General features: G+C 38.2%; 1 protein-coding gene across 1 annotated transcript in view; it reads right to left on the bottom strand.

The window, feature by feature from the left end:
* KDM4C (lysine demethylase 4C) overlaps nt 1–25671 on the bottom strand; it is a 258197-nt gene extending 232526 nt beyond the window's left edge. Inside the window, 4 exon segments of the mRNA XM_083883663.1 lie at nt 4690–4804; nt 7583–7758; nt 13491–13655; nt 25486–25671. Of these exon segments, the coding sequence (XP_083739789.1) occupies nt 4690–4804; nt 7583–7758; nt 13491–13634 (435 nt within the window). The 5' untranslated portion in view covers nt 13635–13655; nt 25486–25671.
* Nucleotides 25672–26796: the final 1125 nt, after the last annotated feature.

Raw genomic sequence — 26796 nt, 5'->3', positions numbered from 1 at the left:
GTCATCACTGACAACTGTACCACACAAACCAATACCTTGAAAAGCTTTACTTTTCAGTGGTTTTCCTTCTGTAAGATAACAAACAGGCATAAAACACCTTACCAGTTATGGTTACTGCTATGCACATTACACTTACCTTGTATTTCCTTAGAGAAATATTATAAGGTACACATTAGTTCATATAGAAGGCGACTATTCTGATCTTCATTCATTTGAAGGTGATTCAAATTTACTGTAAATTACTATCAAGAGTTTTCACTATTCTTAACAGCCTTTGCATATGCTTTTAATACAATATGGAGACAAAGTAGGACACCCAGCAAGCATTTCTCATCTGAACACCTGCACACTTTGGGAGGAGTTGACCCACTGTATTCCCAAAGACACAAAGAATAATGTTTATCTCAGCACACTGGTAAAAAGTTCACAGTTGAGAGCTCTGACCTCTTTCCAAATAATTAAAAAATAGGCTTCAAGTGCAACCATTATTTATTTATTTTTTAAGTACTTACAAAAGTGACATGATGCTAGTCTTTTCACTTTACTTAAACCAGTCAACACTGTCATGAACATGATTTCTGTATGTATACATTATTACACACAATCCTTTTTCAGTGTTTAATTTTTCCTTTGATTATCTCACCACTTCATTTCAGTATTAATCTGGCAAACAAGACATCGGTTGTACAACTGAGACTGAAGAGCCCTTAGGACTGACTGTAACAACTCAAAAAATAAAGAAGACTAAAAAACCTAATTAAGAGACAGAATGGAAAGGAACATGCCAAACATTAGAGAATACCTTGTGCTTCGTAGCCCACTTCTCTCTCCATATAACCATTCACTCACATCAATGAATATAATAAAGCTACTGCCAGGCTTTTACTGTGCCTTGAAAGTCATTAAAACAGAGGAAGAAAAATGCTACAAACAAGATCTCTACACCATAAACACACAGATTAGGAAATACAAAGAATCTCTCTGATTAGATTTGTTTTTAATTCTCATCATTTCTAAGGATATAGTCATTGCTTTTTAAGCATCCTTTTGAAAGGTGGGCAAGTAGATTCTCTGGAAATCACACTAGAAACTAAATTACTGCTCACATTGATCTCATCTATGAGTAGATCACAGAAAAAGGACATCATAGAATAGAAGGAAGAGAAAAATTTAGGTTAGAAAGTACCTTTATCATCAAAAACCATCCTTAACTTGGCTCTGCCAAGGCTAACCATGTTCCCAAGCATCATACCTACAGGTCTTTTAAATATGCTCAAGGATAGTGGCACAGCTACTTCCCTGGGCAAGTCTGCCCCAGTGATTGGTACTACTTCCTTTCCATGAAAAAGCATTTCCCAAAATCCAAAGTAAACATCCGCACTAGCACAACTTGAGACAGTTTGCTTTAGTCTTGTTGCTTGCTATCTGGGAGAAAAGACCTGGCTACAGTTGTAGAGCGTGACAAGGTCCTCCCTGAGCTTCCCTTCCTCCAGGCTAAACAATCCCAGCTCCCTCAGCTGCTCCTCACAGGACTTTTACTTCAGACCCTTCACCATCTCCATTACCCTTTTCTGGACATGCTCCAGCACCTCAACATCCTTCCCAAATTATAAGGCCCAGAACTGGACATTGCATTCAAGGTGGGTCCTCACCAGTGCTGAGTACAGGGGGAGAATTCCTGCCTTGGTCCTGCTGGCCACACTATTGCTGGTACAGCCCAGGTGCCATTGGCCTTCTTGGCTACCTGGGCACACCCTGGCTCGTGTTCAGTCACTGTCACAGCACCCCCAGGTCCTTGTCCTGTGGGCAGCTTTCCAGCCACTCTGCCCCAGCCTGTGGCACTGCCTGGGGTTGTTGTGACCCAAGGGCAGGACCCAGTCCTTGGCTTCACTGAGCCTCATGAAGTTGTCCTTAGCCTACAAATCTGTCCTATCCAGATCCCTCTGCAGAGCCTTCCTACCCTCCAGCAGAGCAGCATCCAACCCAATTTGGCATCCTCCGCACTGAGAGTGCACTCATGTATCATGTATGCCCCCCACACCTTATACAGGGAACAAGGTAGGCATTAGGAATTATCTTTTTAGGAGAAATAAAACTAAGATGAGAAAACTGAAAGTAAAGTGTGTCTTTCAGACAGCAACTGAGAAGAGTGGTGAGCCAGACACAAAAGAGTTTCATGTAACACAGCCTTTAGAAAATTTTGCTCCATGTTCCAAACCCCTCAGAACCTATCATCCTCTGGTCTAAAAAAGCAAATACTACAAACTCTATAACCTCTCTGGCACAATACCAACAAGGTGCTAGATTCCACAAATAACAGTAATGTTTCTTAAATTATCTAAATAGTAAAAACTAAGGCTCTATCATGCTTCAGATACAAATGTCTCAATATAAAATTGACTGTCAGCAAGTAGAAAAGAAAATACAATCAATAAACAGCTTAACTGATTTACAGAGCACAGCAGTATTCCTCACTAATCTTGATGGCCCACATACATATATGTGTCACATTCTCCTTAGGTTCCTAGTAGTTTTTTACTGGAATTTTGTCAGATACTTACCTTAAGTGTAACATCTGTAACGTACCATTTTCTACAATATGTATTTTGTAAAAGTAAGCATTTGGTTTGTTTCTTGCAAATAGGCCACCATGACAAATTAATCCCACCATATGCTTTCTCCTGAATGCTGCCCAAAATGTCAGTGATTTGTATTCATCTCCTTTCCCCAAATAATCACAATCCTGAAGGAAATTGAATGAAGACATGAGAACAACCTCCAATTTCAAATAAAATCAAAAAGATCCTTAAATACCATCTTCAAGCACTAAGACAAGAAAAATATTAGTTGTGCAAGTGCACCATCTGCTGGCCAAAAATTAACTGCAGCAAAATTATTCTGAGACAACGTTTGATCAGCAGCATCATAACTTTCTCACCAACACTTTGGTACCAAAGTACATTCCTTCTCTTCCTCTGAACCAAGTGGGCACATCACCACCTGGCTGTCACATTAAGGACTCAATCTGTTCATATTCCTTAATGTCATTTCCCTTCACTAACATTTCTCTTTTGTTATTTGTTTTTAAATTATACCCATTTTATTATTGGCATCAAGGTTTCTTTATTCTACCTTTTATTGCTTTCTGCCCCAGTCACTGCAACTTTCAGTGCTTTTTTTCCTCCTCCTATGCACTTAACATCTGAATTAGGATCCCTAAATGCTGCTTCTCTCGCTTTCCGCTTTGCTTTGCGGACAAGGAAGGACCTCCCTTCCTTGTCTTTCCAAGAGTGTAATTCTGAAAGAAGGAAATCTCTGACCTTCTCTTTGACCAGTCAGCACTTTCAAACTGAATATTATTGCATTCCTTCTTTTTTCTTCGGAAATGTTGCTCATGCAAGTGTAAACTAAGATACTAAACACAAAAAAACCCACAATCCAAAGAAGCGTACATTTGTAGAAAGCTATACCATAAGGCATTATTTGCCAACAATAAAGACACAAAGATCAGTGAAGAAAAAGCGAAAGCTTCTATTTCTTGAAACACTGTTTTTATGTACCTAATGTTGCCCTTCACAAAGCAACAACCACCTAGAATGTCTCTCCACAGAAATATTCCAAATTAGAATCTTCAATTATTTTCTAAATAATTGTTTAAAGCAGCTATGTGGACACACAAGAGAATTTGAACTTGCTTTCTCTAAACCACATACCATCAGACATTCTTAGCTGTCTTTCAAAGATCACATAACTCAGTGCAAAAACTGAATTGTCTTCAGCCATATTGGCTGACTGTATTTATCTCTGGACAATCTTCAATTTGTTTCCGTGAACAACTGTGAAACACTAGGAGAGCCTCAGACCATCTGCCACAGAAAAATCACACTTTTTGTTTTCTAATGAGTGGAAAAGCAATTATATAGAACATGAAATAACTCAAGAACTTCACATATGGTACTTTTTTTTTAATACAAGTTTGTTCTGTATCTTTTAAATCCTCAATTTTTTTCTGATATGCTAACATTTCTTCTCTTTGTCTCATTATTTAAACAGTCCTTTAGAAATCTAGTTCCTGTCTACTTACCCTAATTGATATCAATGGATATTCTGTAATTCTATTTGGATAATGAGAACTGTTTTAAATGTCTCTTTATCATCCATGGAGATCTTGGCAAATAATTGGCAATAAACCAGCATAATTAATTTCCTTAAGAAATTTTAATTTCGTCTTGTTAATTGAAAGGTAAACAGTATGAGTAAGTACATTTCCAGGAAACTGCAGATGCATGTTGTACCAAGCATGAAGTACAGCTCCAATATTCCTCAGTGAGGAATATTTTAAAGTAGAACTTAGTTAAAATACCTCTAAATTTCCACAGAATCACACAGGAAACATACATACTAGAAGAGTAATAAGCAATTAAATAGGTAGGAAGGAATCTCAAAGTTCTGGAGAGTTCAAGATGAAGAAAGGGAAGAGTCATGATCAGGAAGCAATATTCTACTAAGGACAGAACTGTCTGACTCTTGCAGATGTAGTTAATTCCAACCTTGCTTGGAGGCTTTAAAGACTAACACAGGGATTTCAAAAGACAGATTCTCAGTCACAAAGCAAGAGTGTATCCTCTAAGCAGAGTATCCTTTAAAAGAGGGCTGGAAGGGATAAACTTCATAAAAAACTATGCATACTTCATCATAAATGCTCCCATTGATATCTGCTCCATAAATTGGTGCCACAAAAGTCAAATTCTTCCAGTATTTACGCTCCAGATCTTCATAGTCTACATATCTTGGAGTACGGTATCTGCAGAAAAAGAGGTAGGCAAAGGTTCATCACCGTCTTTCAAAAACCGCCTTTACAACGGACTATGCTTCTGAACCTCCAAGACGAAGTACTTTATTTCAAATTCTTTGAAACAGAAGAATTACCAGCTGTCCTGAATTCCTAGTTTCATGATTAACCACATCATAGAAATCTCCTGCCTAACAGCTACAGTAACTAAAGTCATCCACCAACCCACACAACACTTGCTTCAGTCTCCAGCAGCAAATCAACCTATCTATTAACCATTCTTAGGCTGAGCCTCTCCCTTTTATTTCTCTTCCATAAAAAAGATACATATGGAAAACACAATTAACAAGTATTTATTGTTTTCCTACCTCACTACCAGCTCTGCAAAGACTCACATAGAGGTTCTATATAAGCCTGTCTCAGAACAGTGTAAACTAACACAGCCATGTAGTCCTCACAGGCAAAACCAATACTTTCTTCTCTTCTTCCTGCCACAGAAAAACCTTTCCAGAAAAGCCGTTGTTTCAAACAGTTTATACAAAAAATTCCATGATGCAGAGAAAAGAAATACTTAGGTGAAGTTTTCTTTTTAGTCCTTTATAACAGCACAAGCTACATAACACACACTTACATGCTTAAATGTATTTATGTAAATACTTCTGACAGGTTACTCATGTAACCTTCCAAAATCTTGTGGGAACACAACACAAGCACACTACCACAGAAACATCTATCAACAGCTTTGCTTCAGCATCCTTTGTCAGACCTTCCATTCTTAATATGAAATACTTCCATATTTAAGTGTTCAGAAAAGAAAACTAACTCCCTCATTACTGCAACACTAAGAAGTACAGTTTCATAGAACTGTCAGTATGCTGCACTTGAACAACTGGACAGAAGATCCAAATATACAACACTGAGACCAAGTACATTTACATCATGTAGTAACTCTGAACAGAGACAAAAAAAGGTATCAAAACAAATCTTAACCAAAGCATTCTCAGCAACAGAATTAATTATTTCTCACGATAGCCTCAGAAATCAGATTGTATTTCTATTGGGCCCTGAGAAACATGCACACATGAACTCCTTGATTACAGGATGCAGATATATTCCTGTTCCCCAGAGGTCAAGTTAAGAGTAGCACTTCAGTTCAATGGTGAGCTGAAAATGTCTAAACAAATACAAAATGAAAAGCATTAGACTGAGTACACATGATCCTTTTAAAGGCAACTATGATTTAATTTAGATGTTCATGGCCCTTCTCTCTTACCCAAAGGAAATAGATAACATCCTAAAATTAAGAAAAATGTCTTTAACAGAGAAATCTTCGCCTTTATGGAACGAAATTATTTTCATGGGAGAACAGAGGCTCTCAGCCACTTGACAGTTTAAGAAATATTGACTGCAGTACGAGTGACATAGAAGGTTATGTGACACATTTCCTCAAGAGCAATGACAAATATTTGGAAAGACCTATGGCTAGTAATGGACCAAACGTCCTCCCAATTGTTCTATATTTGCATGTGAAATTAGGTTGCCATCTGATTTCAGTAAAAACAATAAAAACTGAAATCAGAAACACTTCCAAAATATATTCCATTATGAATATAATAAACATAAAACCCACCATGGTACATATTAAAAAACTTCCCAGCATTTCTGCATTAATTAACTTTTTTAATAAATTAGTGTATCTCAATTTATTAGGGGTTAATAAAATGTAAACTTCAACATCTATGAAAAAGCATTATTGAAAATTACATCACATGTTATATAGGTATTATGATTTATTCTCACCTCTAACATTTACTAAACAAATCATTTCAAGAACTACAAAATAGGTTCCTATTTCCAATTACCAGAGAAAGAATACTGCGTGCTAAACTTAATTTTGCACAAGTAATGTATATGTCCTGTATTTCCTTTGTAATTGAGAAAAAAAAAGTTGTCAATTTTGCACTATCATGAAGGCATGGGTACTATGAAACATTTCCTAAGGAGCCTCCTTGAAAGCTTTACATGTCCTAGTTTTTTCTGATCTTGATAACAGCTTCTATTCTTACACTTAATTTCTTAATTAACCTCTAAAAGAAACTTGCCTTCAAACTAAGGCTGTATTACCTTCCCTCATTCAAATATCTTTTCTTTCTAAGATCCTTTGACTCGTCTTCCAGAAACTACTTCCACTCAGTTTTGAGAGAGAGTCCAGTAAAATACATCTTTTTTATGTCCCCAAAATGACAGGCAAGAATTCCTTCTATCAATTCTCTCTTCTTGGAGTGCCCAACAATTTCAAATATTTCAGTACAGTGCCCAGCCCCTCTCAAACCATTTTTCTCCCCTTCCAATAAAATCCATCATGCCATAACTGTAACACTGACATTCACTAGATACCATTGAGTTCTCTTAGATTAATGCACAAGCTTCTGGATTGGTTATATAAGATATTGGAGTTTTCGGAATTACATGGTGATAAGACCATTCTAGTATCTAGGAATTAAATATTAATAGGTGTAATCAAATGAAAACTCAGATACACATCTGTATCATCTTCACTATTTTCTACATCTTCTGGAACATAAAGGAAAAAAGGTAGACAGAAGGCATCACGTCTTAGGTTTTTCAGATGCTTTCTTGCTGCCATGGTATCAGATGCTTTCAACAACATGAACACAAACAATATTCACATTGTGGCTCCCTTCCATACCTTGAGAGACAGGTGCCTTACACAATTCAAAGAAATCACAACATGTGAAGATAAATATTTGTCTTACTAAGAGTACATACTTGTCACTGTTTGCTAGCTTCTTGAACTCCTTCACTGTCATGGGCTTTTTCTGAATATTGTACTGTGTGAAAAGTCCAGATTGGCCAGTGACCATCTGTTGAATTGGAGCAGGAATCACCAAATCTTCGATATCATCATAGTGTTTTCTTGGCTTCCATTCCTTTGGTGGGATAACCTTTAAATTCAGAAAACAAAACAGAATATCACAACTGTGATAACAATTCAAAACATCCTAGAAAAAAATTGAAAGAACGGCTGAATATGCCCACATGATCAAAGGAACATTTGCTTACCAGCTGTTTCACACTAACTGATACTGTAAGTGCTCCTAGACAATGTAGAAACCCATTCAAAATGCACAGTATTACCTCAATTCACAAGCAGCAACTCGCCAATCTACAATTCATAGACAACTGTGCAATAATACACATTAATAATAACAGAGTTGACAAATTTTTACAATCAGAAAGCCTTATAATTGACGAATAGTTTGCAATCCATGACATCATCTATGTTTAGTGTTAGAAAAATGTTTGGATGTTGCATTTGCAGATACAATTTAGAGGTGAACATGTAGGTGCTAAGTCAAAAGTTGACTCAATGATCTTAGATCTCTTTTCCACATGTAAAGATTCAAAGATTTAAAATTTTTATCATCAATTAAAATAAAAATTCCTAAAAAAAAGCTGTCAGTCCTCTGTCTAAAGATTATTTCATATGAACAGCACGTACACTATACTTTTTTACTGAAGAGTGAAAAAAATGCAGCCGTTTTAGATTTCAGAATCTGTTCAATTTACTACCCATAAAACTACAGGGTACAACTCTATTACAGTAAGAGTGTGCACAAATGTAGATACATTAGCTTTTATAATTAGGTTATTTAATCCTCATAATTGAAGATTAAAGCTATGTGCAGATTAACCAGCTGTAAAGTTAACATATTTATTTCAAATACCACAGAACTACTCGCAGTCTACAAAAATTTCTCAGCAGATTCTAAAGTGTTAGCCAAAGAAATCATTAAGAATTTCAAAGGAGACTGTAGTCATACTAGTGTTGTTCAACAATTCTGAACATTTCTTGCATATATTATTTCAGCAGAAAACAGATAACTCTAGATGTGAAACTGTATCACTTCTAAAACAGAGCAACAAAAAAAATTTATATATATTTTTGGTCTGGTTTTGCTTTTGAACTTTTACTTGTCCAAAGGCTTAATCACATGTTTTTTGATCTACTCATTATTTTCATTCTTCTGCTATGTTCAAATCAAATTTCCACAAACACTGGCTTGGAAGCTTTTAAAGTATCTTACAACAAAGTAGGAAAGCTCTTATAAACATGCAACAAGTGAATTATTTTATTTGAATAATTAATTCATAATTTAGAGGTAGCATGAGAGTGAAATTTTATGGTTAAAGGCTTAAACATTGTTCTCAAAGACTTTTTCCCCATTATGGTAAAACTCTATTAAGAAGTTGTCCCCACCTAATCTGATCCCTCCCTGAATATGCCTGGAACTTTGGACTGTGAGTTAAAACACCTAAGGAAACTCGAGATAACATACTATAGCTCAATTGACACAACTACTCAATTAGCTCAGGTTTAGGGAGAAATGAGGGTGAAGGCGGCATTCACAAGAAAGCCAAACCAAACAGCTGTCCTGAAAACCAGCTTTAGTTGGGTTTAGGGTGGGGGAGGCCATAACCTACAGGCCCATCTGCTGGGACCAGGTTTGCTCACACTCCCCCACTCGGGAGGAGAAGAAGTTCTGGAGGTGTCGCATAAGCTCTGGTGAGAAGTGAGCACCCATCCTTCCTTACACTCAACCGGCTCAGCTGAAATTCTCCCCCACCCCTGGATAGCCACACCCACAGGGCATTCAAGTGAGAGGCAGCTGAAGAGGTGTCGTAAGTCATCCAAGATGCTGAAGCAGCCACAGACTCCTTCCTAAGGCAAAGGGATGCAACAGATCCAGAGTCTGCTGCAAGAGCCAGTATCAAACTTGCCCCCACCACCAAGGTCAGCTGCCTGGGCATTCCCACCTAGCCCGAATGTATATTAATCTACTGAATTCTGTGGTTTCTAGGGGACACTCACCACCAAGAAGACCAGAAGAAGGTGACGAAGATGTCATTGGAAACCACATCGGTAATATTTCTACTCAACCTGTCTGTCACTCTCTTTATCTCCCCCTTTTCTCTATCCTTTTCTGTTTCTATCTCTCTCTCATTTACTGCTAAACAAAATCTATACTTTTGACTTCAGCATATGCTCTCATTTCCACCTTAATTCAGGCAGAGGTATCTCCTTAATACTTTTAATAACAGGATCACAATGAGGCAGTCCTTAAGCTACACAGCTAGGCTGTTTTCATATGAGCATTTTAGGATTCCATCTCTAAGTGTCCAATAGAAATTCCACTATTTAATCTCTCCATGAAAGTAATAAAATTCTAAAATAGACAGATCCTAAGATCATTTGCTACCTTTGGAAAACAATTGCCAATAGGCATATTGTAATATTAATGTAGTCAAACAGTCCAAAAAAATCCAATCAAGACCATCAGTCTAAAAGCACACAGAGAAAGACAAACATCAAGCCAAAGGAAATTTATTTAATAGTAACATACTTCCATAGCTAATGTTTTTATTTTATACAGAAACAACTGTTTTATCTAGATTTTTCACAGATGCAACTCCCTCTTTTTCTTTTTTGCTTCTCAACTTGCACAGGACTTCTGCTGTACTAGAACCACTTAGAAAGTTTCAGTGTTGTTTGCTTTTAGAGAAAAAAAAATAATCCAATCATCTTGTGATTCCTACTTATTTCTTCCACAGCACTCTTAAATTCTATGCAGATTAACAAAATACGAAATACTAGTTTGGAAGCAGAGAAGTCATGCATTCAGAATATATGCATAGAAATCAAATATGTGCATAGAGATTTCCATTTTCATGATTATTAACCATGAAGTTGGAGGTTTGGCTCAAATATATGAATACTGAAAAGCAAAATTTGCATTATCTTATTTGGTTCAAGGTCAGTGTGCTTTAAGCAATAAAAATATTTGTGTTCAAAATATCCCCTTCCAGTTAACTGGAGTATGTTTATTACTGTTGTAATTAGAGTGCTGGTTAGAGATGTGAATTCCATGGGGACCAATATGCAAAAAAAGTTTTAAAAGGAGATAAAAATAAACTTCCTGCTACAAAGAATTTGCATTTTCTAATGAAGATGAGGACAAGGACTGAAGACATTAATACATCACGCTGAAAGCAACACACAGGTGGTCAGGATAATAGCTGGAAATAATTACTAGGTCTCTGTGTTTTTACCACTGACCTGTCCCACTGAAGCCCCTTCGTATTTCCTTTAGTAAAAATAGCCTCTTCAAAGTCAAGTAAGTTAGATTTATTCAATGGGAGCAACCTAGATGAAATTCATCAATCACATTGTTGAATGCTCAAATATGAAAAAGGAAAAACCCAAGGCAAGGCTTTCTCATTTACAAATTTATTTATCAAAGATCCTAAGCATATTAATAGAGTCTAGTATCATTTAGTGAGATAAACATACAGTTTTAGATAGGGATGTCTTAATTATACCAGTCAGTCTCCTCCATGAAGACTGCATGTCAGTACTACTGAGGTTAATGTAGAGTGCTATCAGCACATATATTTCTGTTAAATCCTCTTTCATATACTGACAATCTCTCACAGATCTGATTCTGAATGGCACTGGCTACTATTTCTATGTAACTATTTCTTCTCAACTCATCTGAAAATTGTTTTTCTTGTACTTGCCAGTATCTATTTTCAGCATAGTATTCTGAAATTACTTTTCTACTTGGCAGTGTGACTGCAAATTAATTTAACTTTTTTGCTCTGTATTAATGCAGTCTGAGTTTTCAAAACACTTCATTCTTCAGTAAAGACAATCTAACAGTGTCCCTCATTTCATCTGTCCTATTGTTCTCAGCCTTTGTCTTCCATTTTAAGTATAGAATCCCCTGTAACAGTAAGACTAAAATAGATTTTCTACGCCTAAAGTGCATTTCAGACTTTCAATAGCCTAATAGCAAATTGTTTGCAATTTGCTCAAGGGAGGCCACAGTACATTACCTGCTGTGGAATATTTGGTTTGATACTGTTTGTCTAGCACCTTAATTGCTTGTTTCATCGTATTAGGAACTTCAGTGGTGGTTGCAGGCTTTTTAACATTTTATTTCCCATACTCCTTCCTTCCTCCAATACATGCAAGCTTATAGTAATTTCATTCCCATTTACACACACATATTCTTCTACATGGGTTACAGATCTTTTCCCCTTACACGTTCACATTTAACCCAAAGTGCTGGGTATGCCAACTCTGATTGTGTTCTCTGTTTAGAGCTTAAATTACTGTTTCTGCAAATGCATATAGTTCTTCTGGTAGTCATTATTCTTCTTGCATTCATACCTGAGACTGTACATCCTGGACTTAAAAAAAAAATAGGTTCCCTGTAAGTTAATTTTCTATTAGTATCAAAACTGATTTTTTTCCTGTTATTTTAAATCCAATATCCAAAACTCAGAAAAATGTCCCTTGAACTTTTGCAGTATGAATTATTCACTTGATAAGATTTGTTTTAAAAAATACGTCATTTGTTTATTTTTATTTATAAATTTTTGAGATATCAAAATATAATGAAAAACAGAATATAAAATTCTGAAGACAATGTAGTAATGTGTTGCAAGTACCAGGCAGACTGAAAACACCAAGAGATGCTTTAATTGCTGTTTAATCAAGCAAGAAGATAGCACTACAATGAAGTTTACCGCTCAAGACTAAAGGATTGCAATATGTCATTCCCATACAGACAAACAGGTTTCAGAACACAGTTGAGCATAGGAACAATTCAGCCCAGGCTTTCCACTGTTGCCTATTTATCACTTTTCTACCTCTGTTTGCAGAGAAAAGTTGGAGTATATGACCTATATACTCTATTAGCTGAAACAGAAAGAAAAAAAAACCAAACCTACAAGGTTTTCAAAGAGTGAGGCGTTTGGAAGCAGGAGGCAGGAGTGGGCGTGGGAAACCAAGAATTTCAAGTTTTGTTCCTCCTCACCCAGATTCTAAATGTCTTGACCATGCAACATTAGCTTCAAAACCCAGTGATGGAGACAGCTATTCCTACAGAGTACTTAAAATAACTAAGCTGGTATTTCTAGACTTGCAGTGGTTTCTGCTGGTTTGAAAAGTGGCAAAACAGATACAGCATAAACAATTCTATGATGCATGGCTAAATTACATCAGACTGAACCTCTGACAATCACTCTCTGCTAGGGGAGGAACTCCTGCTGTAAGGTCTTGGATGTGCCATTGCTCAAAGAGGAATACAGCCACAATTACTGTGCCTGTAGGTCTCATTAACAAGAACATAACATGATCACCATTAAAAAGAAAACTATTTCCATTCAAACACTGCCTTACCATCTGTACATTTGCCATAATGAAGTGGGATTATTTGCTCCAGAAAAGCTTTACACAGCCCTAAAACACCAAGTTCTGCCCCTGGTATATCAGGACTACTTTAATTTATACTATTAACTCCCTGCTTTGTTCTGATTTGACAAAAAATACTTTAAACTATTTAGAAAAAGATTTTATTTTGCTATTGTAAACTTGTAAACAATTTACAGTTAGAGAGAAAACACTGTACAACATCTTCATTAATCTGCATGAAATATCAGAGACACTGAAAGGCTCTTTTTTAAAAACAGTAACATATCATTACCTACTCCCTGAAAATCATTTGGGAAAAAAATTAAATAATAAAAAGTCAAGTTTGTAATCAGCAAAACACAAATAATGGGAGATCAGGTATTAGGAGCATTTTTCTTCTATGTTACAGATGTTTACCTTTGCAACTCCAGCTCTATGGGCACCTTGGGATTCCATGTGTGCTAAATATTTGTTGAATTCCCTGAATTCATCCATCGAAGGCCTAAAAGTCATGATTTTGCAGCTTGAGTTTGGAGGACTATCTGAGATAACAGCAGCCATTCTGGTTCAATTTCAATCCAGCTGTTAAAAAAAAAAAAATCATACACTGTAAAGAATAATCTGTAAAACCAATTCTGACATTGAACATACATGGTTTCAAACAGGAAAAATGTGTCTACCATTATCTGCCCAGGCTAGTGTAAAAGGCACAAATATTTATTTTTTATCCTTACTCCTTTGAGAATACTCAGGCTTCACCCAGCACAAACACTGCTGTAAATGACATGCACATAGTCCAGTCCATACCTCTGCTTTTACAGCATGTTTTCTCAAGTTAACCTAGCATCTTCCTGTGTAGATCCATCTGCACATTCTCTGTCTAGAGATTTACATTACACAGGCACAACCCAGAGTAAGAAAGCTACATGTTTGATAAAATATGGCTATTTGCATTCAGTAAATTGAGAAAGCAAATTACTCACTTCCCACTCACACTGCAAACACAAAGGAAGAGCATTTGGATTTTTTAGTTCTCACTATCAGCAGTTTAACAACAGGATTACATTCCTGCTCATTCTCTGAAAACTTCAACAGAGAAAAAAGCAGGAAAGCTATACACATAAATTCAGCATGTCCTCTGATTTCCATTTCTACATTGAGGCTGACTAAAAGAAGTCATTTCTATTTCATACCAGGATACAGTACTCATGAACGGACTGATCTTTAGGCAAGTGACAGATATACATTCTCTTCAGATCAGAAACTGTTGCAATTTCCAAGTATAAATCACCATGTACCATCTGCTGTTCACAAAGTTCTTCACTAACCTTTTGTCACTTTTGTTACAAAAAAAAATTCATTTAACAAATTTCTTCCAACATGCTCTGATCAGATCTGTGGTTACCCCAACCCTTCATGCCAAACACTGGGTGCCACTTCTGCCATCCATAGCAAGATTGGAAGGAGTTGAGATAAGAACAGCTTAATAATTTAAACAAAGTAAATTTTATTTTTATTTATTATTATCATAGAGAAAGAGAGAGATAAAACCCAAAAAACCCCAGGTGATACACAATACCAACTGTGATCAGCCACCCTTCTGGGTATCTCAACCACGTTCTATACTGGGCATGACATTCTGTGGTATTGAACAGCCCTTCAGCCAGTTTGAGCCATCCTTCCTGGTCAGCTCCCTCTCAGGTTTTTGTGTATCTCCTTACTGGAAGAGTGCAAAATACTGAAAAGTCCTTGATTGAGATTAAGCACTGCTTAGCAACAACCAAACCATCAGCGTGTTATCAGCATTCTTATAAAAAATCCCAAACACAGCTAAACACACAAAATAGCATTAATTCTGCCAACTCATACAAGCACGCAGTATCAGATGCCACCTGCATCACCTTTCACTACATCACAGATGAAGCCCATTTCCAAAACCATAAACTGATTTACCAATTAACTTTCAGTTGCTATGTAAATATATGAAATTAAATTATGCATATAGAAAGTCAGTGTCAAAAGGGAACGTCTTATTAACCTTTTAATCTTTCTTTTCTCTATGGGTGAAGAGTATAAGAAACCACAGTGCCCGTATGCATTTCCTATAAGCCTGAGGCTCTCTCTTCTTTGGAAGTGATTTCATTTAATGTGAAGGAGTAAAAGTTTGAAATACATCTGATTGCCTATATTCCTCACACAAAGGGTAAGGAGCCAAGAAAAAGCCATATCCAAGTGGTTCAGCTATGAGAAAAGCTGCAGGATTATTTTGGTCAATGTCTGTCTTCAAGCACCAGGCACAACAAAGTTATTATTGCACAAATCAGCATGATAAAAATTCCACTTAACCAAAACATCTCACCAAAATACACCAGTTTTAATAGATGAGCTGCTTTAAAAACAGCCATTTACCAAATCAACTGAATATCCTGGCACTTTGACACAATGAAGAAATTCAGTTAATTTAAATATTGTTAATTGAACTAATAAACTATGATTAACTCATGCTAACTTTCACAATCACACATCAACAATCTTGCTTGGCTACGAGACTCTTAAAATCCTGTTTGTGAAGATACTAACAAGATTATTCCCTTATTTCTCCATAACTAAGACCAGGCTCAAGCATATAACATATCGTACTGCAATGAACCTCAATCTGTATCATAAGCAGAATTAATGACCTTCAACCAATTATGAAGACATGTAGAGCACTGGAAAGGCTGAATTTTTGCCCAGCTTCATTGCAGTGTAAAAATTACAAATCCTGCCTTTCACAGATCTTTTTTCTGCCAGCTTCTTCCATCTATCTTAGGGTCCAGACCCCTAAGCAATGAGCACACAAACCAGCCAGTTGTGTTACTTTTGGCAGAAATAAACTGTTCAATCCATGCTTTTGTATAACCCTTCTTTCTCAGTTAAAAACATCTTCTCATTAACTTATTGCATAAAGCTGCTCCTTGATAAGCATAATCTTTGCAAGAACTCCTTAAGAAGATTAACTATATAATATCTTCAGATTAAGTAGCAGAAAGATCATAAAGGCTATGCAGAATTTGCTATGCTAGGAGTCCATTAGATGTTTCTATTCATTTTATGATTTCTTAGTAATTCAACACCTTTTTTACAACTATGACCTATCAGTTGTGACTTCTTAATCCGTTTTACAATTTCATTATTGCATTTCTTCATTATAAACAGTAAGCGAAAGTAGTGAGGTATAGGGTCTAAATTCAACACAATAAATAACATTATGCTACAAATCAGAGAATCAGAAAATGTTGAATTCCTTCCAATTCAATTATATTAACTTCTAACACAACATGAAACTCTTTCAAGGACTTTGTGGAACTCCAGAGTCCTACATTCTTTCTCTAAACAATGCTTACTTTTGGGTATTTTCTCACACGCAAAAACTCAGTTATACCCTAGCCAAATCATTAAGATAAGAGAGCATAATATATCTTCCAATGTAATAGCTAAGAGGCCTTCAGAGGTTCTTTTGCAGACACAATCACAACTACTAGGAGACCATTCTAATGCAAAATCCACCCAGTAAACATATTATTGCTAATTTAATTATTGCACTTAGGTGTACAGATAACTACTTATTTGGTGATATTACAAAGTTATACACCCTAAGAAATAAAACTTCCAGAGCCTTATTTACAACTTGACAATGAAAATGTGCAAAATATTAGCAAATAAAGTTATAAAAACAAGGCCAACATGCCCAGGCTGCACTTCATGAAATAGAAAGACAATAATACGTACACAGGGAATTTTTAGTTATTTTAAGTCTCTCACATCAGCATTGTAATCAGACATTTTCTGTCCCCTTGCAAGACAGTACTGCACGATGAAAAAGATGGCCATAATTCCCTAGAAAAACAAAGGATAGTGAGAATAAATGTGAACAAACCTCACTCAAATGATCATACATTTGTACTTTACATAACATTAAAAGAAGCTTTTTAGCTAATCATGAGAAAGGTTTAGCCAAACAAGCCCAAGCTATGAACCTGATCCAATAAACTCCACAGCCTGTCCATAAACCTTCAATTTCTTGGTGACCAAGCAGTCTGCCTAAGTTTGTCTGATTAAACAACTCAGAGTTTAAAATATAAGCATGTAGTTTGAACAAAGTTGCCAGCTAAAGAGCTAAGTTAATGAAAAACTAGGTTAAAGAACCCAATCCTTCTTTTGAGAAGTTTATAGCCATTGTAAGGCCTCGTTAAAACTCTAAAATCATCAGCCAGGAGAATATTAATGCTACATTAGTCTTAATACTGCAGAAGAGAAAGCATGAGGTCAGCAAAGTTCAAACATCCACATCTAACACCAGTATGTAGCCTAAGAAAACTGATGAACTAAAAACACCAGAGTTCAGCACTAGAAAATCTCACATACAGCAAAGCAAGATGAAATCTCATTAATGCTACAATTATTTACATAATCCAAGATGCAAATACATTTCACTAGTTATGATGACAGGAAAAGTGCTTTTTTAAACAAGTCCTGCAAAATCTGAAGTGTATGGCTTGTACAGACATAACAAACCTCACACTAAAGAACAGAAGTGCATATTACATGCCTGATAACGCGTTTTATTACACATGGTTTTTGGTAATTGCAAAATCTACATAATTGTTTCCTCTACGTCCTAAGAAAAGGGAAGGACTTGTGCTCGGCTACAATCAAATAAAGCTTGCCTTTACAAACCAGTACCAGGCAGCGACAATTTCCAGCCTCCACTGCCAAAATATTGAACTGTTTCTTTATAAAGTCCACAACTTGCCACACTGTTACAGCTGTCAGAATATGAAACAAAATTTATTGGTTGAAGTGTTATCAGTTAAACACTGTTCCTCCATACAGAATCTTCAATGCCCTCAGAAGAACGCGGTACATATTATTTCCAGAATTGGAAACCATCTTCCAAGTTCCATTTAGTTGATACCAATTATAGAAATCTAAACTAGCAATTGTATTTAATCAAATTACAAGCAAGACACCAACTCACACATATTAAACCAGAATGAAACTAGAAAAACAGCATGTGTTAATTTGCATTTAGTTAAAAGGCACAAAAACCTGTAGCCTTCACTATATTAAACCAACTTTCAGTATTAGAATATTCTGTCTCTGCCTTAATACTATGCTCTGAAGGCTATACACTTCTTTTTGCTCATAGTCTAAAATAAACTAACCAGTACTGTGAAATCCTCCATCATGAGTGGGGAATCCAAACCTTCTGGCTCCAGACTACACAAGACTTGACCAAACAGCTCTTCCAAAGATGCTTTCTGGGAGGCATCTCTTGACTGCCCACTTTGGGCAGTTCCCTCTACTGAAAGCATATTTGAAAAAAAGAAAAAACACGGACTCATACACCTACTCTACTACACACAAAATTATTAGCTAACATGAAAAGCAAAAAACTATAGGCCACCGCATCATAAAATAAATGTGTTTATATTTTGAAAGATAAGATTTTATTCAGTGTGTTCTAATACATAAAATTGCAATGTCCACAAGCTCTACTCCACTATCCAAATTAAACAAATTACATAAAGCAAGCTCCAGCAAAATAAAAAATAGGAAGGAAGATGGGAAAAAAAATCATATCTCTGAAGGTCACTGCTTATCACAGATAAATAAACACTTTTTTTTCCTTTTCTTGCAAATTTTCATCCCACTAATTAGGGGATGACAACAAAAAAATCATCCTGAAAGGTTTTTTGCAGTAGATAACAACAAGAAAATAAATAAACTTGTCCAGAAAAAGGCACACACAGGAAGCCCCAGCCTTTTTTTTTTTATTATTTTTGGCTGTTTTGTAAAAGAACCATGTTTGTACCACCAAGTCTGCACAAGCTGGAAAGGAAACAAGTAGTAGAAAATCATGCCTTAATCTGTAATAGTTTCAGCAGCAATTTTACTTCTAAGTAATAATTCTATGGGTTGATTCATCATTTTTAAAAAGTCGTCATCATATTCTGTAGGTAGGTACCATCCAACTCCCTGTACTGTTCGGCAAAGCAAATTCAAAAACCCAAAATACTACCTTAGTGCACTTTCAGGTAACTCAAAACACAAAAGCACAGTTTGTATGTTCAACTGTTACTGAGCATGTAAATAGTTAAATTCCCTGTGTAATTTGGGTTTGCATACTTATGTTTGAATTGTTCCTTTAATAACAGTAAATGTGCAGGCAATTATGTCTGCCTACTTTATGTACCTGGCTTCAAAAGAGAACCTATCAGGAATTCCAAATCTGTTACTTAGTTTATTTGATTGCATTAACAGCGGAAATAAATATATGGAACATAATGCTTTGTATTACCTAGCCAAATCCCTTGGCTAGGTATGTATTCCTCAGATATACACCATCATCACAAAGACTCAAGTTTATAAATCTTAGGAGTATTGAAGATTTTAATACATTATATAAACTTAAGAAACCAAGAATCTGGGCAGATAGCCATATTCTAAAGATCCTGCAACCACCTCTATTTTACCACAAAGCTCTGAGTAATTTGCAATATTCATTTCAAGTTTACATTTCTGTGTCTGGTACCTTAAAGCAACAATGTTTCAAAACTATAAACTGGCTTAATTTGGGCCTCTAAATTTTGAACTGAAAAATTACCTGAATTCATTCCCTAGACATTCTTCTCCTACACCAGGCTCACAGCATGAAAAATATCTTGAAATAAATGATCTGGGACAAAGGGCAAGGAAAAAAAAAAACCACAGAAAAAGGATTTCTCTTTTTTTTTTTTTTTCCTGCAACCCATGATTCAAGTGTTTCTACATTATTTTATGAAAACACAGATATGAAATCCATAGTCCTAACTGGGAGCAGCACATAACAGCCTCCAGCAATGGCAAAAGCAAGTTACCAAGAACCTAACTAGTCTCCACATCTCCGCAATTGCAAACAGCAGGTATCTAGATATAAGTAAGTGTTAAGGGGTAGCTTATAATATACATTTTCAGAATACTATCTCATTCTTCAGCAATGTACATACCAAGGAATCCTTAAACACAGAGGATATTACTGCATTTTGTAGAGTTTGATGACTTTTTCCCCGATTTTGGACCTCTCTAATATCCAAAACATTTCATGATGAAGCACTCTACAGTCAATAATATGTTAAGCGATAAATCCTATGTTAAGAGATAAATCTGTGTATGTTGAATAAGTCACAATTTCTTTTCACTTCATAGCTCATGTGCATACTGAGAACAATTATCTAACTGCTCATACAGGACTTACAGATCATTACCACGGTCTCATGCAGTCTATCTCTCTCCTAAGCTGAAAACTTCTAGTCTCACCGCAGGAAATCCATTCCATATTTCTGATCATCCTATTTCTAGATCTCTACCAGTTCCAGTAAACTACTGAAATAAAAGGAAAAGAATATCCAAGCTGAAAGCACTATTTAAGATACAAGTAAACCATCAACGCACACAGTGGTGTAACATTTTCAAACCTGGGCATAGTCTTCACAGAGTCCAGACAGTGGTTCGGCCTAGCTCTCAGTTTTCAAAAGGCTCACTTAAAAGTATCTAAAATTTCAGAAAAATATTCATTGCTAATGCAGCCTATAACATTGTTGGAGATAGAAATCAGAGGTGGTAGATGTGAACCCCCTCCAAATTAAGCACTTTTTAACGCACAGTTTTAGTAAGCCTGTCATTTCTACTTATTTGGCATTTAATTAACTCCTTTAACAGGTCCCCTCCCAAAAGACATCCTAATAGCTTGGACTTCACAAGTCTTTAACATCAAAACACACTTTTTTTTTCCAGGGATATACTACAGTAATTGTGATAATTTTACCAAGGAGCCACTTTACGGCAAATCCCTTATTAGAAGCTGAACAAAGACAGCATGAGAGGGAAGAAAAAACAAACAAAAAGCATCAAACACATAAATGAAGCTCTAAAACCTGAGAAACAGAAAGATGTACTTGTCTCTCTTAAAGCTACTCATTTATGGAACATCAGAAAGTGTATTTCTGCACCAGTAAAAGAGTTCACCTTCACTTTGAGCACTTCCGCTCTCATAAAGGATTTCATAATTCAACGACTTTATGCAACTCCTCTGCCCTCACATTTTAGTCTAATTTATGATGGATCCAATACTCAGTGGCCAGGCCATAGCCAGGAATGTCATGCCTTTCTGCTGTTATGACTAAAAGCATGCACACTAAAGCAAACCACACATGTGTGTGACCAAAAGCTGCTCACTCCAAACCGATCCCAGGCCTCTGAAATGACATACCATTTAACATCAGTGGCAGAACAGCTAATGAACTCAGGGAACGGTATCTGGGAACTACATGGCTCAAACCCACAATATTATATCAGACAAAAGGAGCAAGCTCAACCCTAAAGGGCCTTGAGGGGAAGCCATATGAAGAGCAGCTAAGGCCATTCAGTCTCCTCAATCTGGAGGAGACTGAGGGGAGACTTCACTGCAGCTGTAACTTCCTCATGAGGGGAAGAGCAGGGGCAGGCACTGATCTCTTCTCTCTGGTGACAGTGACAGGACCTTAGGAAATGGTCTGAAGTTGTGTCAGAGGAGGTTTAGGCTGGATATCAGGAAAAGGTTCTTCACCCAGAGAGTGGTTGGGCACTGGAATGGGTTCCCCAGGGAAGTGGTCACAGCACCAAGCCTGGCAGAGTTTGAGAAGCATTTGGACAATGCTCCCAAATACATGGTGTGATTTTTGGGGCGGTCACGTGCAGAAACAGGAGATGAACTCAGGGGTCCTTGTGTGCCCCTTCCAACTCAGGACATTTTATGACTCTGCACAGATCTGCATCACAATAAATGCAAAGGAGATTTCCACAGGGGCAAGAGAAAAACACTATGAGATTAGAAGTTTCACCAATTCCCATACTATAACTTTGAAGGCAACAAATCAGTTAAGAAAAATGTTTTTCCTCTATTATTAATTAATTATTTTTCCAAGTTTAAAATATTTTATTTATCTCAGTCTTGAAATATTTATCATGATTCATTCGAATCAAATACTCCAAATACTTCCATCAAGTCAAACCCAGACACAAACAGTTTGATTTCTAAAACTTCTGAGTTTCTCCCACTTTTCTGCTTCTATATCTTTATTTGTAGCTTAGTTTACATATTTCTACACTTTTCACCAATTTAATTTTAAATGAAAATTACTCTTTTTCAAAACAGTTTTTGATTATAAACAATTTATGCAGCTTCAAAGCCATAGACTCATTTACCATTCTGGTAACTTACATACTTTTTAATCAAAGAAATGAATTGTGAAAGTGAAACAAAACCTGATTCAGCACAGTAATGGCTGTCATAAAACATCTACCACAAATATAAGTATTTATCTAGGTCTTCTTAGAGACAAGTTACCTACTAATAACTAGTCTTTTATTACACAAAATCCAGCAGGATATCACAGGGGTAATGAGCTAAATCCCAACACTCCAACTGAGTGACTTTTCATTTTACTGGCAGAAATGTCACAAAGGAGCTGGAGCATATTTTGTTTGTGAAAGTTCCCTGTAATATCAATGAAACTGATTAGACACTGGATTTTTTTCAGTATTCAGTTCACACTAAGAGATGTGTTTTGAACTTTAACAACTTTAATGCCTTAAATTTAAAATCCTGACATGCTTTCTAATCTTTGTTTATATAGATTATCATGATTATATAGATTGTCCTCAGTTTTCAGGGTACACTGTCTTTAGTGTCCCAAGCATATTGTCCCAAATATTCTGTCCAACAAATGTTGTGCATAAAGAGAATTACAGACAAAAACGAGTACTTGCATAACTTAGTAGTGCAACTACTCACACAAAGACAACAACTCAACCACTACCTCTAATTCCACAATTTTAAACATGTGAAATGTTTGAAGGAGGAGGAAAGGGCAAGCCTACAGCAGAATTAATTATGACATAAAATGCTACCTACGAAACCTGGAGTAAACTCTAAGTCTTCATATAACAAAACTACGATTTGAGTTTATTTATAACAGATACTGGGACTTTGGACCAGCAAATTCTTATTAACACTTTCATTATGTGATTTGATCACACAACCATTACTAGCCTCCAAACATAAAATATTGCTTGTCTTCAAAATATCCTATCTTCCACAATTCTAAACAAAAATCAAAAGAAGAACTCACCACATAACTTGAGGATTTTGAGATACGAATTATGAAACCACCAAGTGACTGCGGAGATTTTTTACTAGACAAGTACTAAAATCTCAACATTTCAGAACATCACTTTTTGAACCATTCCTGTGATCATGCAGACATCTTGCACCTTATATGGACAGAATTATAGTAATGTATCTTCCTTCCAAAGCTCCATATATACTAAATTCATGTTTCAATAGTTATTAGGGTGAGGCTTTTTTAATTTACATTGGGGGTAGTAGGATAAAAACACCACCTTTAACAGCACCACAACCCTATTCACATTCTGTTCAGCATAATGTTGATGAAACATATCTCACCAAAAGAAAACTAAGAAAAAAATGAATATCAAAGTGAATTAACTTGCAGAACTAAGAATCAGACCAACTAAGAGCTGCTTAAACTCAAAGTCCTTAACCAATAATCTACTCAACCCAATATTTTGTAATACTTAAGTATAAAACTGTATTTTTAATAATTGCTGTTTGCTAATATGACCTTAGGAATACTCTAAAAACGAGCAGTTGACAACACAAGTTTATTATTTGAATGCAATACTGATTGTGCACTCAGATTTAGTGCAGAACTATTCATTTGATTTGTCTAGAAATTAGCTCAAGAGATACAAAATACGGCATGCAATACTCAGCAATAATTAAAGAGTAAAACTTACAGGGTTTGAATTTTTTTCCTATTTTATCATATTTGCCATTAAAAAATAAATAAATGAAGACACCAGAGACCAAATCAGATTCCTTAAAAAAAAAATAATAAAAATAAAAAAAAACCTGACCAAAGCCTTTAGCCTTTTCTCTCATATACTTTATTCCAACTCTGATCCAACAGCTTTTTAACCATGTCCACATATGTGGGTGATATATATTGTTTCCTGGATCACTCCCTAGATAGGAAACTGCTAGCACCAATAGCACTCCCCAAACCTAAGCTGAGAAAAAAACTAGCATGAGGGTCAGTAGTTCAGTTTACTCTCATTTCGACTACTGAAACAGAAATCATGCTTGTGTTTCCCATTTCCTTGTGTTTGGAAAATATTTCTCTGAAGCAATGCCATGAGCTATTTATGACAGTATAAGGAAAAATAAAGGTAAAGCCCAAGTCAAATTTTATAGCATAGACATGAGAACTCCCACTGCATGAGGTGCCATTAAGTTCCTTTCTTGTAGAAAAAGTGATTGCACTTAAAAGGTGTTCGTTTGGTAGCCACTAAATGGTAACTTCAGTTCCTATGGTTGGTAATTCTCAGCATAGAATCATAAACTTGCACTTTAAAAAGTAAAAAATCGATGCCGTTTATTCTCTGAGCTAGTATAATTGTTTTAAAAAACAAGCGGACACACGAGTGTTTTTCCTAAAGTAGTTAACCTACGAGATACAGTATTTTCCACACACTTTCCGCTCCATTTTCCCAGCTAAAATCAAATGCAGAGGAAGAAAAGCTCATTAAGAGAAGCCTACTATCATGGCACAGACACCTGATCCCAAAACCAGCTTCGAAAGCGTGTTATAACCACGGACAGGTGCGCGCCCAACTCAGCACTTCGCTCGGCACACAACTCTCGAGTTTTAGCTACCTACATGCAGGAACGAACGACCTGTACCAGCAAGAGAATGTCTAGAAAGCCCGAAACAATTTCATCAAACCCCTGACAGACAGGGAGAAAGGTAAAGCTCTTTTTCACTCGGTCCGGGCACTCGGGACAGGCGGAGAACCCGCCCGACCTCCCGCAGAGCTCCCCCGGCAGCGCCGACCCAGCCCCGCCGGCCGCCGGCAGGAACGCCAGACCCCTGTTCCCGCTCCTGACGATTTCGCTTCCTCAGCTCGGTCCCAGCCACCGCCCTCTCGCCCGCGGCGCGGAGCCCCGGCACCCATCCCCTCCCGGCGGGGGCTGCCGCGTCCCCGCTCCAGCCCTCGGCCGCTCCGCCCCGCGCCCCGGGCCGCCCTGCCCATGCCCTGCCGATGCCCCGGGCCGTCCTGCCCATGCCCAGCCGATGCCCCGGGCCGCCCTGCCCATGCCCTGCCGATGCGCCGCCGCCGGGACCCGCCGAGCGCCCCCGCCCCCACCTGGCCCGACCCGCTTCGGCCGCCCCGCCGCCTTCCCCGCTGGCCCCCGGCCCGTTGGCAGCCGCGCACCTCCTCCCCGCAGAGCCGCGGCCGCCGGGCCAGCTCAGCGCTCCCTCCGCACCTGTCCGGGAGAGGTGCCGCGGGCGGGAGCGGCCGGAGGACGGGATGAGGGGCAGAGCGGCGCGGGACGGGGGCGGCGCGGGACGGGGTAAGGCAGGGCAGGCCTGCTCCCTCCTCCGCCGCCGGGTGCCGGTGCCGGTGCCCTGGAGGCCGTGTCCGCCCCCGCCCTGCCCGCTCCGCAGACCCTCCTTCCCGGATTCCGGGTGACAGCTGCTGCACGCGCACGCGCGCTCGCGGGGGGCAGCGCACGTGACCCGGGGAGCGGCGCCCGGCGCGTCACGTGCGGGGAGGGGGGCGGGGCCGGGGGCGCTTCCGGGCGGGGCGGGGGCGCTGTGGGAGCGCGGGCGGGGCGGGGCGGGGCGGGGCGGGGCGGGGAGGGCCGGGCCGGGCCGGGCCGGGCCGGGCCGGGCCGGGCCGGGCCGGGCTGGGCTGGGTGGGCTGACCTGCGCTCCCCTCCGCTCCGCTCAGCTCCGCTCGGCGGGCCCGCCGCCCCCGCCCGCCGGAAAGGGCTGATCACTGCTCTGCCCCGGGTCCGCCGGCGACCTGTGCGCCCCCCGGGACGCGCTGGGGAAAACGCCGGCGCGAAGCTTAGCGCAAAGCTGGTCGGTGTACAGAATCAGCTAGGTGGGAAAACCTTGGACGCCATCGAGCCCAAGGTATGACCGGACACCGCCGAGTCAGCTAGAGCACGGCACTGAGTGTTTTCTCTCAGCACCCCCGGGGCGGTGACTCCATCACCTTCCTCGGCAGCCGATTCCAGCATTAACCCTTTTTGTGAAGGAATCCCTGTACAAGTGCTCCTGCTGCGGCCTCAGAACGGGCAGGACCTTTCAGGTCTATAGGTGGTGGATGTGTCAGAGCAAGCTGCGAGGTCCACATGGTTACCCCAATTAGTCTGTATGCCGCAGTGTCCCATATCAACCAGTACTGCTGTGCAAATGTGATTTTGTTTGCAAAAGTTTAATGTTGCTTTTGGTGACAAAGGCCCACAGTGCTCGTTGCAGTGTCTTTCCTTTCTGAAGTGCCATGGTAGGCTATAATTTTGGCTGTTCAGATTGCTGCTAAAATGAATCAGTCTGTGGCTGAATTGCTGTGTGATATGCTTTGAATTTCCTTGTTCATCAGTAATGCTCATCATCTACGTTAATCTTGTTCATCATCTGTGTTAATCTTTTATTTTGCTTCTGGTTGCTTTGTGCTAGAAAGTAATAGAAGGTAGAAAAACAACCAGAATATGACTGAAGGACAAGACCTCTTTAGTCCTTCAAGTATACCTATTATGTTAAAAGTTATACCTGATAGTTATATTAAT

The sequence above is a fragment of the Zosterops lateralis genome (assembly GCF_965231275.1).
Source record: "Zosterops lateralis genome assembly, chromosome: Z".
NCBI classification, from domain to species: domain Eukaryota; kingdom Metazoa; phylum Chordata; class Aves; order Passeriformes; family Zosteropidae; genus Zosterops; species Zosterops lateralis.
Note: the sequence above shows the minus strand (reverse complement) of the source record. Positions and strands in the feature narration are given on the sequence as shown.